Source organism: Eubalaena glacialis, chromosome 1, assembly GCF_028564815.1.
Source record: "Eubalaena glacialis isolate mEubGla1 chromosome 1, mEubGla1.1.hap2.+ XY, whole genome shotgun sequence".
NCBI lineage: Eukaryota > Metazoa > Chordata > Mammalia > Artiodactyla > Balaenidae > Eubalaena > Eubalaena glacialis.
Window position 1 is genome coordinate 202,024,309 of NC_083716.1, and position 17,543 is coordinate 202,041,851.

The following is a 17,543-nucleotide window of genomic DNA, read 5'->3' on the forward strand; positions in this document are numbered from 1 at the left end:
AAGAGCAGCTATATCAGAAAGATTCAGAAGCCTACCTTGAAATGGCTTCCACTGGTCAAGGACAGAACAGTTTTAATAGCAATTTTAGTATCAAAGATAGAACAATTTTAGTATTTTAGTTTAGACAGAAACACAAAAATGTTTAAGCTCATAATAATACTGGAGGAAAAACCCCCAAAACATCTTACGGTCACTGATGGAGGGTGTTTGTGAGCCAACTCACTATTCTAAAAACCAGTAAATATAAGATCCAAAGAATTATCATTGTTTTCCTTTGTAATTTGTTCTACTTTTGATAAATTTAGTAGATGAGAAGTTTTTCTATATAGTGTTTCAGTTAACAAATGAAGAAGGAATAATCGGAGTCTCATTGCTTTTGTACTCCCTATTAATGACTCTAGGCCTTCTTCATCAATAGCTGCTAACATCACAAAAAGAGAGCAAGTCTAGTAAAAACAAAAACAAAACAAAAACCTGAATCTGATAAAGCATCTAGATCCAAGATCCAGCTACCAAGTCACGGGAAAGAGTAGGGAAAGGAATATACTGGATGACATTACAGGAGTGCAATCAGCAAAATCAAGACTGTGTGAAACTCTATAGGACAAATGACTAGTTTTTTTTTTTTCCAACAAATAAACTGCAAGGAAAAAAAAGGGTGAAGGAAGTATTAGACATTAAAAGAGGAATAAGAGACATATCAACAAATAATACGTACACCTTGTTTGTACCCTGATTTAAACAAATTGGAAAACAAAGAAACAACAAAAAATTTGAGTTATGATAAAACTGGAAAATTGAACACTGACTAGATATTAAGGAATTATTACTAAACTGATTTAGTATGGGAAAATAACGTTGTTATCTTCTTTAAAAAGTCTAGCTTTGAAAAATAAATACTAAAATATTCTTGAAAAAAAATTTTAAATCCATTGGTGGTATACTTACATTGTAAGCCACATAGGTCCATTTGGACACTTTTACTGGAACCCACATAGATGTCCCTAAGGTAAAAGAAATTAATTTGTTTGGCTTTTTAAAAAACATTAAGTGATTTCTTTTACTGAATCCTTCTCAATCATAACAGGATTTGAAAAAGAAGCAGTTTCCTGAACACTGGCTATTTTAAAATAGAAAATCTAATGAGATACTCTCTATATGCTCATCACCAAGGAGCATTCAGATCATGTAAAGCATTTAAAATCTTTCTGATGTCTAACTCTAAGAAGTATCAACAGAAGAAAACAAATATTTCATTTTCCAAACTAAGTAGAGTATGACAGATACATATAAAAACAAAATTTACCAGCAAAAGATATGCTGTTAAACCAAAAGACTGAAGAATGATACTAAGAAACTAAGTCAAGAATAATATAGGAGGAGGGGCAAGATGGCGGAAGAGTAAGACGCGGAGATCACCTTCCTCCCCACAGATACATGAGAAATACATCTACACGTGGAACTGCTCCTACAGAACACCCACTGAACGCTGGCAGAAGACGTCAGACCTCCCAAAAGGCAAGAAAATCCCCACGTACTTGGGTAGGGCAAAAGAAAAAAGAAATAACAGAGACAAAAGAATAGGGACGGGACCTGCACCAGTGGGAGGGAGCTGTAAAGGAGGAAAGGTTTCCACACACTAGGAAGCCCCTTCGTGGGCAGAGACTGCGGGTAGCAGAGGGGGGAAGCTTCGGAGCCACGGAGGAGAGCGCAGCCACATTGGTGCGGAGGGCAAAGCGGAGATTCCCGCACAGAGGAGCGGTGCCGACCAGCACTCACCAGCCCGAGAGGCTTGTCTGCTCAGCCGCCGGGGCGGGCGGGGCCTGGGAGCTGGGGCTCGGGCTTCGGTGCTAGCCGGGAGGGAGTCCGGGAAAAAGACTGCAGCTGCCAAAGAGGCAGGAGAATTTTTCTTGCCTCTTTGTTTCGCGGCGCGCAAGGAGAGGGGATTCAGAGCGCCGCCTAAACGAGCTCCAGAGACGGGCGCGAGCCGCGGCTATCAGCGCGGATCCCACAGCAACAGGGACGCAGAGGGAAAAACGGAGAGATTCCCGCACAGAGGCTCGGCGCCGAGCAGCACTCACCAGCCCGAGAGGCTTGTCTGCTCACCCGCCGGGGCGGGCGGGGGCTGGGAGCTGAGGCGCGGGCTTCGGTCGGATCCCAGGGAGAGGACTGGGGTTGGCTGCGTGAACACAGCCTGAAGGGTCTAGCGCACCACAACTAGCCGGGAGGGTGCACGAGAAAAAGTCTGCAGCTGCCGAAGAGGCAGGAGACTTTTTCTTGCCTCTTTGTTTCGCGGCGTGCAAGGAGAGGGGATTCAGAGCGCCACTTAAACGAACTCCAGAGACGGGCGCAAGCCGCGGCTATCAGCGCGGACCCCAGAGACGGGCATGAGACGCTGAGGCTGCTGCTGCCGCCACCAAACAGCCTGTGGGCGAGCACAGGTCATTCTCCACACCGCCCCTCCCGGGAGCCTGTGCAGCCCGCCACGGCCAGGCTCCCGTGATCCGGGGACAACTTCCCCGGGAGAGCGCACGGCGCGCCTCAGGCTGCTGCAACGTCACGCCGGCTTCTGCCGCCGCAGGCTCGCCCCGCCTCCTCCGTACCGCTCCCTCCCCCCGGCCTGACTGAGCCAGAGCCCCCGAATCAGCTGCTCCTTTAACCCCGTTCTGTCTGGGCGGGGAACAGACGCCCTCAGGGGACCTACATGCAGAGGCGGGTCCAAATCCAAAGCTGAACCCCGGGAGCTGTACGAACAAAGAAGAGAAAGGGAAATCTCTCCCAGCAGCCTCAGAAGCAGCGGATTAAAGCTCCACAAACAACTTGATGTGCCTGCATCTGTTGAATACCTGAATAGACAACGAATCATCCCAAATTTAGGAGATGGACTTTGGGAGCAGGATATATTAACTTTTCCCCTTTTCCTTTTTTTTGTGAGTGTAGATGTGTATGTTTCTGGGTGAGATTTTGTCTGTATAGCTTTGCTCTCACCGTTAGTCCTAGGGTTAGGTCCGTCCGTTTTTTTTTTTTTTTGGCTTAAAATTTTTTTTTTTTCCCTAATAAATGTTTTCTTAATAATTTTTTCATTATTTTCTATTTTTAAAAAAAAATTTTTAATAAGTTTTTTCATATTTTTTATTTTAAAAAATTAAAAAATTTTTTTTTCTTAATAAATTTTTTCTAAATAATTTTTTTCTTATTTTTAGTATAAAAAATTAATAAATCTATTTTTAAAAATTAAAAAAAAATTTTTTTTCTTAATAAATTTACTCTTAATAATTTTTTTTCTTATTTTTTATTATAATTGCTTTATTTTATTTTATTTTATCCTCTTTTTTTCTTTCTTTCCATTTTTTCTCCCTTTTATTCTGAGCCGTGTGGATGAAAGGCTCTTGGTGCTCCAGCCAGGCATCAGGGCTGTGCCTCTGAGGTGGGAGAGCCAACTTCAGGACACTGGTCCACAAGAGACCTCCCAGCTCCACGTAATACCAAACGGCGAAAATCTCTCACAGATCTCCATCTCAACATCAAGACCCAGCTTCACTCAACGACCAGCAAGCTACAGTGCTGGACACCCTATGCCAAACAACTAGCAAGACAGGAACACAGCCCCATCCATTAACAGAGAGGCTGCCTAAAATCATAATAAGGCCACAGACACCCCAAAACACACCACCAGACGTGGACGAACCCACCAGAAAGACAACATCCAGCCTCATCCACCAGAACACAGGCACTAGTTCCCTCCACCAGGAAACCTACACAACCCACTGAACCAACCTTAGCCACTGGGGACAGATACCAAAAACAACGGGAACTACGAACCTGCAGCCTGTGAAAAGGAGACCCCAAACACAGTAAGATAAGCAAAATGAGAAGACAGAAAAACACACAGCAGATGAAGGAGCAGGGTCAAAACACACCAGACCTAACAAATGAAGAGGAAATAGGTAGTCTACCTGAAAAAGAATTCAGAATAATGATAGTAAGGATGATCCAAAGTCTTGCAAATAGAATAGACAAAATGCAAGAAACATTTAACAAGGACGTAGAAGAACTAAAGAGGAACCAAGAAACGATGACAAGCACAATAAATGAAATTAAAAATACTCTAGATGGGATCAATAGCAGAATAACTGAGGCAGAAGAACGGATAAGTGACCTGGAAGATAAAATGGTGGAAATAACTACTGCAGACCAGAATAAAGAAAAAAGAATGAAAAGAACTGAGGACAGTCTCAGAGACCTCTGGGACAACATTAAACGCACCAACATTCGAATTATAGGGGTCCCAGAAGAAGAAGAGAAAAAGAAAGGGACTGAGAAAATATTTGAAGAGATTATAGTTGAAAACTTCCCTAATATGGGAAAGGAAATAGTTAATCAAGTCCTGGAAGCACAGAGAGTCCCATACAGGATAAATCCAAGGAGAAACACACCAAGACACATATTAATCAAACTATCAAAAATTAAATATAAAGAAAACATATTAAAAGCAGCAAGGGAAAAACAACAGATAACACACAAGGGCATCCCCATAAGGTTAACAGCTGATCTTTCAGCAGAAACGCTGCAAGCCAGAAGGGAGTGGCAGGATATACTTAAAGTGATGAAGGAGAAAAACCTACAACCAAGATTACTCTACCCAGCAAGGATCTCATTCAGATTTGATGGAGAAATTAAAACCTTTACAGACAAGCAAAAGCTGAGAGAGTTCAGCACCACCAAACCAGCTTTACAACAAATGCTAAAGGAACTTCTCTAGGCAAGAAACACAAGAGAAGGAAAACACCTACAATAACAAACCCAAAACATTTAAGAAAATGGGAATAGGAACATACATATCGATAATTACCTTAAATGTAAATGGATTAAATGCTCCCACCAAAAGACACAGACTGGCTGAATGGATACAAAAACAAGACCCATATATATGCTGTCTACAAGAGACCCACTTCAGACCTAGAGACACATACAGACTGAAAGTGAGGGGATGGAAAAAGATATTCCATGCAAATGGAAATCAAAAGAAAGCTGGAGTAGCAATTCTCGTATCAGACAAAATAGACTTTAAAGTAAAGACAATTACAAGAGACAAAGACGGACACTATATAATGATCAAGGGATCGATCCAAGAGGAAGGTATAACAATTGTAAATATTTATGCACCCAACATAGGAGCACCTCAATACATAAGGCAAATACTAACAGCCATAAAAGGGGAAATCGACAGTAACACAATCATAGTAGGGGACTTTAACACCCCACTTTCACCAATGGACAGATCATCCAAAATGAAAATAAATAAGGAAACACAAGCTTTAAATGATACATTAAACAAGATGGACTTAATTGATATTTATAGGACATTCCACCCAAAAACAACAGAATACACATTTTTCTCAAGTGCTCATGGAACATTCTCCAGGATAGATCATATCTTGGGTCACAAATCAAGCCTTGGTAAATTTTAAAAAATTGAAATCGTATCAAGTATCTTTTCCGACCACAACGCTATGAGACTAGATATCAATTACAGGAAAAGATCTGTAAAAAATACAAACACATGGAGGCTACACAATACACTACTTAATAACGAAGTGATCACTGAAGAAATCAAAGGGGAAATCAAAAAATACCTAGAAACAAATGACAATGGAGACACGACGATCCAAAACCTATGGGATGCAGCAAAAGCAGTTCTAAGAGGGAAGTTTATAGCAATACAAGCCTACATCAAGAAACAGGAAACATCTCGAATAAACAACCTAACCTTGCACCTAAAGCAATTAGAGAAAGAAGAACAAAAAAACCCCAAAGCTAGCAGAAGGAAAGAAATCATAAAGATCAGATCAGAAATAAATGAAAAAGAAATGAAGGAAACAATAGCAAAAATCAATGAAACTAAAAGCTGGTTCTTTGAGAAGATAAACAAAATTGATAAACCATTAGCCAGACTCATCAAGAGAAAAAAGGAGAAGACTCAAATTAATAGAATTAGAAATGAAAAAGGAGAAGTAACCACTGACACTGCAGAAATACAAACGATCATAAGAGATTACTACAAGCAACTCTATGCTAATAAAATGGACAACCTGGAAGAAATGGACAGATTCTTAGAAATGCACAACCTGCCGAGACTGAACCAGGAAGAAATAGAAAATATGAACAGACCAATCACAAGCACTGAAATTGAAACTGTGATTAAAAATCTTCCAACACACAAAAGCCCAGGACCAGATGGCTTCACAGGCGAATTCTATCAAACATTTAGAGAAGAGCTAACACCTATCCTTCTCAAACTCTTCCAAAATATTGCAGAGGGAGGAACACTCCCCAACTCATTCTACGAGGCCACCATCACCCTGATACCAAAACCAGGCAAAGATGTCACAAAGAAAGAAAACTACAGGCCAATATCACTGATGAACATAGATGCAAAAATCCTCAACAAAATACTAGCAAACAGAATCCAACAGCACATTAAAAGGATCATACACCATGATCAAGTGGGGTTTATTCCAGGAATGCAAGGATTCTTCAATATACGCAAATCAATCAACGTGATACATCATATTAACAAATTGAAGGAGAAAAACCATATGATCATCTCAATAGATGCAGAGAAAGCTTTCGACAAAATTCAACACCCATTTATGATAAAAGTCCTGCAGAAAGTAGGCATAGAGGGAACTTTCCTCAACATAATAAAGGCCGTATATGACAAACCCACAGCCAACATTGTCCTCAATGGTGAAAAACTGAAACCATTTCCACTAAGATCAGGAACAAGACAAGGTTGCCCACTCTCACCACTATTATTCAACATAGTTTTGGAAGTGTTAGCCACAGCAATCAGAGACGAAAAAGAAATAAAAGGAATCCAAATCGGAAAAGAAGAAGTAAAGCTGTCACTGTTTGCAGATGACATGATACTATACATAGAGAATCCAAAAGATGCTACCAGAAAACTACTAGAGCTAATCAATGAATTTGGTAAAGTAGCAGGATACAAAATTAATGCACAGAAATCTTTTGCATTCCTGTATACTAATGATGAAAAATCTGAAAGTGAAATTAAGAAAACACTCCCGTTTACCATTGCAACAAAAAGAATAAAATACCTAGGAATAAACCTACCTAAGGAGACAAAAGACCTGTATGCAGAAAATTATAGGATACTGATGAAAGAAATTAAAGATGATACAAATAGATGGAGAGATATACCATGTTCTTGGATTGGAAGAATAAACATTGTGAAAATGACTCTGCTACCCAAAGCAATCTACAGATTCAATGCAATCCCTATCAAACTACCACTGGCATTTTTCACAGAACTAGAACAAAAAATTTCACAATTTGTATGGAATCACAAAAGACCCCGAATAGCCAAAGCAATCTTGAGAACGAAAAATGGAGCTGGAGGAATCAGGCTCCCTGACTTCAGACTATATTACAAAGCTACAGTAATCAAGACAGTTTGGTACTGGCACAAAAACAGAAATATAGATCAATGGAACAGGATAGAAAGCCCAGAGATAAGCCCACGCACATATGGTCACCTTATCTTTGATAAAGGAGGCAAGCATATACAGTGGAGAAAAGACAGCCTCTTCAATAAGTGATGCTGGGAAAATTGGACAGGTACATGTAAAAGTATGAAATTAGAACACTCCCTAACACCATACACAAAAATAAACTCAAAATGGATTAAAGACCTAAGTGTAAGGCCAGACACTATCAAACTCTTAGAGGAAAACATAGGCAGAACACTGTATGACATAAGTCACAGCAAGATCCTTTTTGACCCACCTCCTAGAGAAATGGAAATAAAAACAAAAATAAACAAATGAGACCTAATGAAACTTAAAAGCTTTTGCACAGCAAAGGAAACCATAAACAAGACCAAAAGACAACCCTCAGAATGGGAGAAAATATTTGCAAATGAAGCAACGGACAAAGGATTAATCTCCAAGATTTACAAGCAGCTCATGCAGCTCAATAACAAAAAAACAAACAACCCAATCCAAAAATGGGCAGAAGACCTAAATAGACATTTCTCCAAAGAAGAGATACAGATTGCCAACAGACACATGAAAGAATGCTCAACATCATTAATCATTAGAGAAATGCAAATCAAAACTACAATGAGGTATCATCTCACACCGGTCAGAATGGCCATCATCAAAAAATCTAGAAACAATAAATGCTGGAGAGGGTGTGGAGAAAAGGGAACACTCTTGCACTGTTGGTGGGAATGTAAATTGATACAGCCACTATGGAGAACAGTATGGAGGTTCCTTAAAAAACTAAAAATAGAACTACCATATGACCCAGCAATCCCACTACTGGGCATATACCCTGAGAAAACCATAATTCAGAAAGAGTCATGTACCAAAATATTCATTGCAGCTCTGTTTACAATAGCCAGGACATGGAAGCAACCTAGGTGTCCATCATCGGATGAATGGATAAAGAAGATGTGGCACATATATACAATGGAATATTACTCAGCCATAAGAAGAAATGAAATGGAGGTGTTTGTAATGAGGTGGATGGAGTTAGAGTCTGTCATACAGAGTGAAGTAAGTCAGAAAGAGAAAAACAAATACAGTATGCTAACACATATATATGGAATCTAAGGAAAAAAAAAAAAAAAAAAAAAGAGGTCATGAAGAACCTAGTGGCAAGATGGGAATAAAGACACAGACCTACTAGAGAATGGACTTGAGGATATGGGGAGGGGGAGGGGTGAGATGTGACAGGGTGAGAGAGTGTCACGGACATATATACACTACCAAATGTAAAATAGATAACTAGTGGGAAGCAGCCGCATAGCACAGGGAGATCAGCTCGGTGCTTTGTGACCACCTAGAGGGGTGGGATAGGGAGGGTGGGAGGGAGGGAGATGCAAGAGGGAAGAGCTATGGCAACATATGTATATGTGTAACTGATTCACTTTGTTGTAAAGCAGAAGCTAGCACACCATTGTAAAGCAATTATACTTCAATAAAGATGTTTAAAAAAAAAAAAAAAAAAAAAAGAATAATATAGAATTTATTTTATGTGGCTGTCAGGAGAATAGAGACATTTAACGCTTTTAAATTTTTCTACTGTCATGTTATTTTCAGTACAAAATTTTATCAGCAACATCTTGCAAATTGCTTTTTTACTTTTCCCCTCCTTAGCCAAGAACCTCATAAGAAACCAGCATAGGGAAATTAATAAAATATAATAGGATTATAATACCTGAAGCATTACAGTTTCAAAGAATTTGTCTGCTAATGACAAATTTACCTAAAAATAATACTCAAAACTCTACTTAAAATTAAAACATGCTATTACTACTGACCTGTTAAGTCAGAAATTATTGATGGATTTTCCTCAAAGTGTTTTGCTGGGTGTCTTATGAAGTGGTGATTCAAAACCGACAATTTCTTCTTGGGATTTTGAGTTATCTAGAAAGAACATTGATACATTCTGTATCCTTTTATATCCACTGTGATGACCTAATGAAACTTTGTTTCAAGTAATAATTACAAGAGCCAACAGTTACTTACTCTGGGCCAGGCACTGTTCTAAGTGCTTAACATGGGACTAACTATGCTTTGAGTTACAGTTTCCCTGTATATATGTTTGTTTCTCCTCCTAAACTATATGCTTCTTGAGGAGTAGGAATCATATCCTAACATTTTATTGTCTAATATTTAGTCTAGTCTATCATATATACTGAGTTTGTGAAAGAGAGCTCAGTTTCATAATATTTTGATTCTTAGCAGTATTAGTCAAAAATTTCTCATTTGTCCCTTAAAATGTGTCTGAAAAATACTTATCCATCAAGAATTATAATTTATTACATGCTAGTATTAGCATTTTCTCACCTTAGAATTTAATGGAAAACAAGATTTGATTTGTTAAAATTAGTTTGATGTATAATTTTTAAATAATATACCTGAGATTCACCTGTTCTTCATTAGTTGAAATGGGGTTTTTCCTAAACTTACCAAATGTCATTTAAAATACAAACTGGTCAAATACAAATTTTAATTGATTCTACTGTTGTATATAGTTGAACAGATTAAACACATTTGCGATAGAGTCACAATTAAAACAAGGTTGAAAAACTGAAAAATATTTACATTCCATGACTACATGATTCCAATGTTAACAGTGTTAACTCTATGAAGCTCATTTACTTTAATAAATATACTAACTTAAATATGGTATCTTGTGGTTTAAAATGTGGTAAAACAGATCAACTTGTGTCTCTCTTTTACTGCATTCTTCAGGAGAGAGCTAAATATCTATAATTCTCCCTAATAATAGTTATGCAGCTTTCTGAAGGGTTAAGGAAAAAAATACAGACAGTACCCTACTCCTAAGAGAGAATGCTTAGGAGCAAGGTTAAGACACAATGATAAGGAAGCACTACCCAGAGATTTACTGCAAAAGAAGCCACACATAATAGTCTCTCAAAGAACTGGGGCCTTCAGGAAAAAGAATCCAAAAATATATGCCATAATGGAAAAAATTACCAAAAATACAAGGAACTTTTTCTCCAAAAGGAGAAGCCAGAGCCGTAGTTCTCAAAACATGCTTCTATGGAACAGTGATGCACTGCAAAATGACCTGAGGTGAAAGGCTGCTTACGATGAATAATGGCAATCTGTTCCCAATTCACAGGAAAAAAAAATTAAGTTAATAGAATTCTTTGAATTTTGCTGAAATCCTTGGTGCCCACTACTATTTATCTGCTGGCAGACAAGAAAGAGATAAAGAGTAATATGATTTCCAGGTATCCTGCTAACTGAACAACTTAGAAAATCACTAGTTTGGAGAGTTTATACGTAAAATATCAATACAGAAAAGGTTTGACTCTAGAAGTACATAATTTAAGTTCTGGTGAGCTTGTGTTACTCAATGAATGTAGATATTTTGATCCTACTGCATAAGGATATTTGTAATAAGTATTTCCCTTAAGGTAAAAAAAAAAAAGTCAGAAGGACATATATCAAATTTTAAACAGTAAAGGGGAAGAACTGAGGAAGTTTTAAGGTATTCTTTCACTTTTTCATTTTTATTGCATTCTTAATTATTAATAGTTATCAAAGATTACAGATAAAAATACAGATAATTTCCATTTTCAAACTAATTACAGTCAATATAAGGCGTAGGCTTCTATTTTCATCAAAGTAAAAAAACGTATTAAATCTATCACTGCTCTAACAAAAGCTTTTACTTCACTGAAATAACTTTTAGTTTAAAAATACATACTTGTTTAGTATCAGCATCAATAAGATCAAAGAGTGCTCGAATTGTAGTCAATTGTAATTGTTTACACCTAAAGAATAAAATAATGTTACAAATGAAACTTTCTTTAAAAATATACTTTTAATACAAACATAAATAATTCTATTATTTAATGGAATATATGAATTTCCTTTAATGCTGCAAACTCTAAAATTATTTAACAAATTATCATTATTAAGCATACATCTTAAAGCTGAAACCTATAAAAATAAATTAAATCTTCCTGGATATTTGAGAGTGTGTCAGGTCCCCGTCTTCCCTAAATCTTCCTGTTTACCCCAGATATAGACATATTGTCTGCCCCATCTTCATATGTCTGAACTGTTGTTGTCCTTGCAAACACTACTGATTGCACAGCCAGAGGAAGGTGAAAAGAGAATCTTTAAGCCAATGCATATAGAGATAAAATACTAGGATTTATGTATTTCTTGACCCTTATTTAACCTATTTCTTTATTTATATTAAGGGTAAATCTAATTCCTACTTGGTTTTCCATGTGCTGCTCTAGAATAGGCAATGCTGCATTAATCAAGTCCGAGTTTGGTGATTGGCCAAGAGCTCAGAAAGTCCTACCACAAGTATCTTTGATTCTGCCCAGCTATGACAAATTCTAAAATTTTGACATTATCTTTTGAGACTGATGCTACTGGTTCTTCAGGAGATGATTTTATAGGTTGTCAAGGACACCTTGGTTAAACTGAGACAAGAACAAAGGCTGAAGTTCTAAACCCCTAAGTTAATCTTTCTCCCAAATCCTTATTTATTTATGGATAAAGCTCTAAGAAAGCTAACAAACCAATCAATCCATTGATGAGAAAAGAGGACCACCACAAATTGCCAAAATAAGTTATATTAACTTACCATACAATGGAGAGGTGGTCTGTTGAAACCCAGGTCTTAGGCACTGCTGAACTCTAAATGGAAAGAAACAAAAATCATACTTAAGAAAAAGGCAATTGTTATTCTCCAAAAGGCTTGAAATTCTTATAAGCTAATATTTAGAAACATGTAACATTAGTTTCACTATTTTATGATGCGCAGAAATTTTTAAATGATGCACTCTTGTAAAAGGTGATCCAAAAAATTAAGATATTGAATATTTCCTGCATAGAATAATTTTGTCTTTACTACTTAGTCAAGCTTAAATTACCCTTTAAAATTATTAAAACATCCACAGATTACTTACTGAAGTTTACTGTCTAACTCTTCATTACTCTAATAAGAGGTTGAATTTATGATTCTTTAATAAATCATAGTGTATATATAAATTATAATAGATATTTCAGTAATTTTAGTTCTGACTAGACTATCACTTAATAAATTCTAAGATGTTAATTCTAATCAGGATGTGCCTGAGAGATACCTAGGCCTGAGAAGATTTTTCAAAATAAATATGCCTAATCACAAAACTACCAAATTGGACTCTTATAAGTGGGGTCCAGACTTATTTGGGAAAAAATCCCTAGATGATTAGCATATATACTACGGGTTAGAGACAGAAGGGCAAAAGCCTAGTAAAAAATATAACTATTTTCAGAAGGCTTCCTAACAGTGGCACAGCACCCTCCAAGAACTAGAGACTTCTATTTATACAGGGTAATGACCTCCCTGTGAACAGCATCTTACATACAATGGGGAAACATTAAGTAAATCTGATATTATTTTTCATATCATCTCTCTCTCTACACTGTCAAAGACACAATGAGATGCCCTCACTAGAACTGTCAAAACAAAATGAAAATAGGAAACTAACAATGCTGTATGCAAGAAAATTTAGAGGCCTAACATGCCTCTTTGTTTTTGTTTAATAAATTTATTTATTTAATTTATTTTTTTTTTGGCTGCATTGGGTCTTTGTTGCTGCACGTGGGCTTTCTCTAGTTGCGGCAAGCGGGGGCTACTCTTCGTTGTAGTGCATGGGCTTCTCATTGCGGTGGCTTCTCTTGTTGCGGAGCACGGGCTCTAGGCGCACGGGCTTCAGTAGTTGTAGCATGCAGGCTCAGTAGTTGTGGCTTGCGGGCTCTAGCACACAGGCTCAGTAGTTGTGGTGCACGGGCTTAGTTGCTCCGCGGCATGTGGGATCTTCCTGGACCAGGGCTCAAACCCATGTCCCCTGCATTGGCAGGCGGATTCTTAATCACTGAGCCACCAGGGAAGCCCTATGCCTCTTTAATAAAAAAAAAAAAAGGTATTTGTAACAAAAAAAAAGGTATTTATAACTTCTAAGGAGTCATTGAGTCATTGTCACCATTGTACTCTGCAAATATCAATGTGTATTTGGGTTGGAGGCTCTAAAGTTGAAGGAATCTATAGATTACTTAATGAACTTATAAGCATTAGCTATCTTATTTAGGAATTGCTGCTGGCAACTTACTTTAAAAAATTAAGACAACCAGAGTTCACTGTGGTTCTAAGGTTATATCAGATGCTCAGTAAAGTAAGAACTCACAGTAGACATCATTTACTATTAACAAGGACAAAAGCTAGTTTACTTTCATTCAGTCTAATGAATGCATCTGTGTTAGAGCTGAAAAAAGGAAAGTCAACACACATTATAAAGGTAGTTGCTCATGACCTTTGTGATAAAAACTGTTAAATGTCCACCAAAATCTTCTTCCTTTTTCATACAGTTAACTAGAATGCATGTCTCAGCCTCTCTTATTCTATGGTGTGACTAAGTTTTCTCTAATGGGATGTGAAAAAGAGTGATGTGTGCCATTTCCACGCCTAACTGCTCTCCTTCATGCTCTTTCCCCCTTCCTGTGGATTGAAACAGTGATGACTAGAGCAACCTCAGAAGTAAAGCATTCAAGAAGGGGGAGCCTACTACCAACCTGGGTCCCTTAGTGAGACTCCTCAAAAACCACCCGCCACATAAACGCACACCTAGGGCCATCATATGAGTGAAACATAAAATTCTACTGTGTTTAAGTGCCATTACCTGCATGAGTGAATATTACAGTACTTCAGCCTACCCTACGAATATAACTAAGGTCTCTAACTTAAACAATTTTTCTAGTCCCAATGGATTTAATGTCATCTAACTGTTCTTGAGAAAATCATTAAAAAAATTACTTCTTAATAATTGTTTTTTTAAAGAGAACATACATATAGATATATAAAGACTGTAGATTATTTGAGAGCTAAAAACTAAGTAATTAAATATTTAAAAACTAAATAAAACTCAGATTATACAATAACCAGCTTTGAGAAAGTTCCATAATAAGTAAAATAATATTTTCATGAGAGATACAGATATATGAGCTGCCTTGAACACAATACATTATCAAATGGATTAGAAAAGAGGGAAGCACACGCCCCCCCCCCAACACACACCATTAAAAAGACCAAATTCTTTAAAAGCTGCAGGAAGGTGTATCAATACAGCATCATGCTCCAGACCAAGTCTAGGATATAAGTTATATCCAATTTTATATGACTACAAATCTATTTTTATACTAAGGAGTTCATATTTAGAGTTTTGAGAACTTCTAGCACATATCTGCCCAAAATATTCAGCATCAAAAAACAAGATTCCTACCGATGATGAGGTTTGAGAGATTTACCAATTAGTAAATTAGTACTAATTAGTTCCAAAGCTATTATGGCTACATCACAACTCCTTCAGTTATAAGAAAATGGTGGATAAGAGCAGAATAGCTTAATAATTTTTGTTCTATGTATGGCAAGCATTCAGTAATACCTATTTACTGAATGAACAGCAGTAGGTGAACTGAGCAAAGGAGTATCTATTAAGAGAACAACTATGAAACAAAGAACTATCATCTAAAAAGCAAAAGGAAGGCTATAAATTTTTTTTAGAAATTAAGTAATATTTGGAGATGACGTGTATACTGAGTTTAAAAGTTAAGCTCTTAACTAAAGACTTAAAGGTTAAACATACAAAAATAAGTCCTAAAAGGAAACCTGAACTTATTTTACAGAAGCTGTGTATCCCAGTTAAAGACCAAATACTTGATGTCCTAGCAGGGAAGAATAATTAGCAAATTAATTAATCAGAGCTCTATCTATACTGTCAAAGCTAATTTTTAAATTTTAAAATCAGTAAACCTTCATTCAAGTTTAAAATTCAAGAGTATGTGAAATGTTTGATCTTCCATTACCACTGTATACAGCATACCACTGAGATACACCCGGGGCCCCTGGACTTCAGCCCATACTTTTTTATACTAAAACTCTACTCAATGGATAGGCACTTATTTTGAACAAGAAACAATCATCTTCATAAATAAGAGTCATTTGCACAAAGTTTCTAAGATCCTTTTCACCTTCCATGGATGTAAGTATCCATGCCTCTGTCTTTCCCAAATATTCATATTCATTGTTTCATGTTCTGTCTCTCTCACATACACATACACATGCACACTTGCACACACACACTATACCAGACCAACTCAGGAATCATTTCCAACCGATTACATATCATTTCTCCTTTCATGCCCCACTGTGTCCATCATGTTACTACTTCAGTAGAATCTTTAAAAAGATTACCACAACAGATAAGGCACTGGTATGATGGCTTAATTTTGGTAGAAAAGTCAGTCCTGAACGAACTTGGTAATCCCGGAATCCTCCAGCTACAGACAGTGTGGTTAAATTTATGTGTCTAGCATTCAGAATCCAATAGTTGTTTACAGTCATATAAAAATCTGGTGGGAAATAAAAAAGACATACATTAAAAATCATTAACCATGCCCTGCAACAATAACCCATCTATAATACTAATATTAAACTGAATTTCTGTTTAAGCCATCTGAATTGTCTATAAGCAATGCCATCCACATTTCTCTATTTTGGGTAAAATCAGTATCTTTACACATACTCTACTTTCCCCATCAGAGTACAAATACTAAGAGTTAGTAAAGGTATCAATAAAGAAAAAAGATAACCCAATTTTATTAGCTTTGACAAGTCCATAGCAAACAGGTCTCTACATTCCACAAGGATGCTGCTTGTTTATGAGCCACATAGTATAGAAAGAAACCCCCAAAATTCTTCCAAAGATACAAGTTTACTATGCTAAGGAGTTATATCAATAGATCTTCCTAATCATGGCTGTGTCCCTGCTTATAAGGGCTTAGCAACTCTCTACTGTAGCCACTGTAGTACTGGTGACCACACAAAGTACTATTTAAGTTCTTAAAATACAATCTATCAGGACAATGACAGTCACATTAGTCTTGGGACTCTCCGCTGCGGAAAATCTGATGCTTAAGAAGATTCTATCTATTTAGTGTAACAAGTGGTGCAGACAATTTTTCCACTTTATCTATGGAAGATGAGAAAAATTTAGTGTCAAAGATCTGAGGCCAGGGCAGGGGAGTTCTCATTTCCTATTCTGATTTTCAAAACTTACTGCATTTTTTATCCTGGCATTTGATCCCATTGATGGCTTTTAACATTTTGGAACAGCAAACTGTTCTCATTAAAGATCTCAGTAGTATTCACCTAGATTGAGACCAAGCAGACCCGTTCCTAATATCTCCAGGGCTTGGGATAAGAGTTCCAATGGGGTATACATACCATATGTCTAAATACTTAAAAGTCAAAATTCCAGCTAACAAACTTAAATCAAATGTATTTTCTCTGCCTACCTTGACAAATATATCATTGAAATAACCTGGAAGGCCAGGTTCAAATTAAGAATTCTAGGACACCTCAGAGTTGGACACCGGATTATGGCAGCATAGGGAGAGCATATCTCTGGCCACAGATTGCTGTGGAGATCTGCAGCAATGGGGGAACAGATCACTGTGCTCTCTTCTTCTTCTTCCCATCCACATTCCATCCTGCATCAGAAAGACCTCCTGTGCACATCAAAATTCTCTCTGTACCTCATGCAGAGCCACCCCTTGGCCATAACTCAAGCTCAGGATTCTATATACCTGTCCTCAGGACAGATCCAAGTAAGAGGCTAAGGAAGTGGGCTTGAGGCATATGGGCAAGAAAAGTCTGAAGGACTGGCTACCTGGATCATAGTCCAGAAGTAAAGGTACAGCCTGTAAGTGGGGAGGCTGCTTGGCCTGTACACTCCACACCCTGTGGGGAATGGCAACACGGGAGCAGGGCCCTCTGAAGTATAGAGCTCAGTGCAAAGCTTCCTTTCCCCTATTTAAGGACAGTATTTCCACCAAATATAAATAGGGAATCTACTTCTGGAGGTCATATGGGTCTCCTAAAAACTTAAAATCCACCCTTGAACTTTTGTTTTTTCA

The 17,543-nt window shown here is 37.4% G+C and overlaps 1 protein-coding gene across 1 annotated transcript in view; it reads right to left on the reverse strand.

Annotated features, from left to right (window-relative positions):
* The window catches only part of PGAP1 (post-GPI attachment to proteins inositol deacylase 1), an 80,614-nt gene that overhangs the window by 33,595 nt on the left and 29,476 nt on the right, over nucleotides 1–17,543 (reverse strand). Inside the window, exons 5-9 of the mRNA XM_061203659.1 lie at nucleotides 15,820–15,977; nucleotides 12,169–12,221; nucleotides 11,272–11,338; nucleotides 9,350–9,455; nucleotides 949–1,004 (exon numbers count right to left, since the gene is read on the reverse strand). Of these exons, the coding sequence (XP_061059642.1) occupies nucleotides 949–1,004; nucleotides 9,350–9,455; nucleotides 11,272–11,338; nucleotides 12,169–12,221; nucleotides 15,820–15,977 (440 nt within the window). The remainder of the gene's footprint in view (nucleotides 1–948; nucleotides 1,005–9,349; nucleotides 9,456–11,271; nucleotides 11,339–12,168; nucleotides 12,222–15,819; nucleotides 15,978–17,543) is intronic.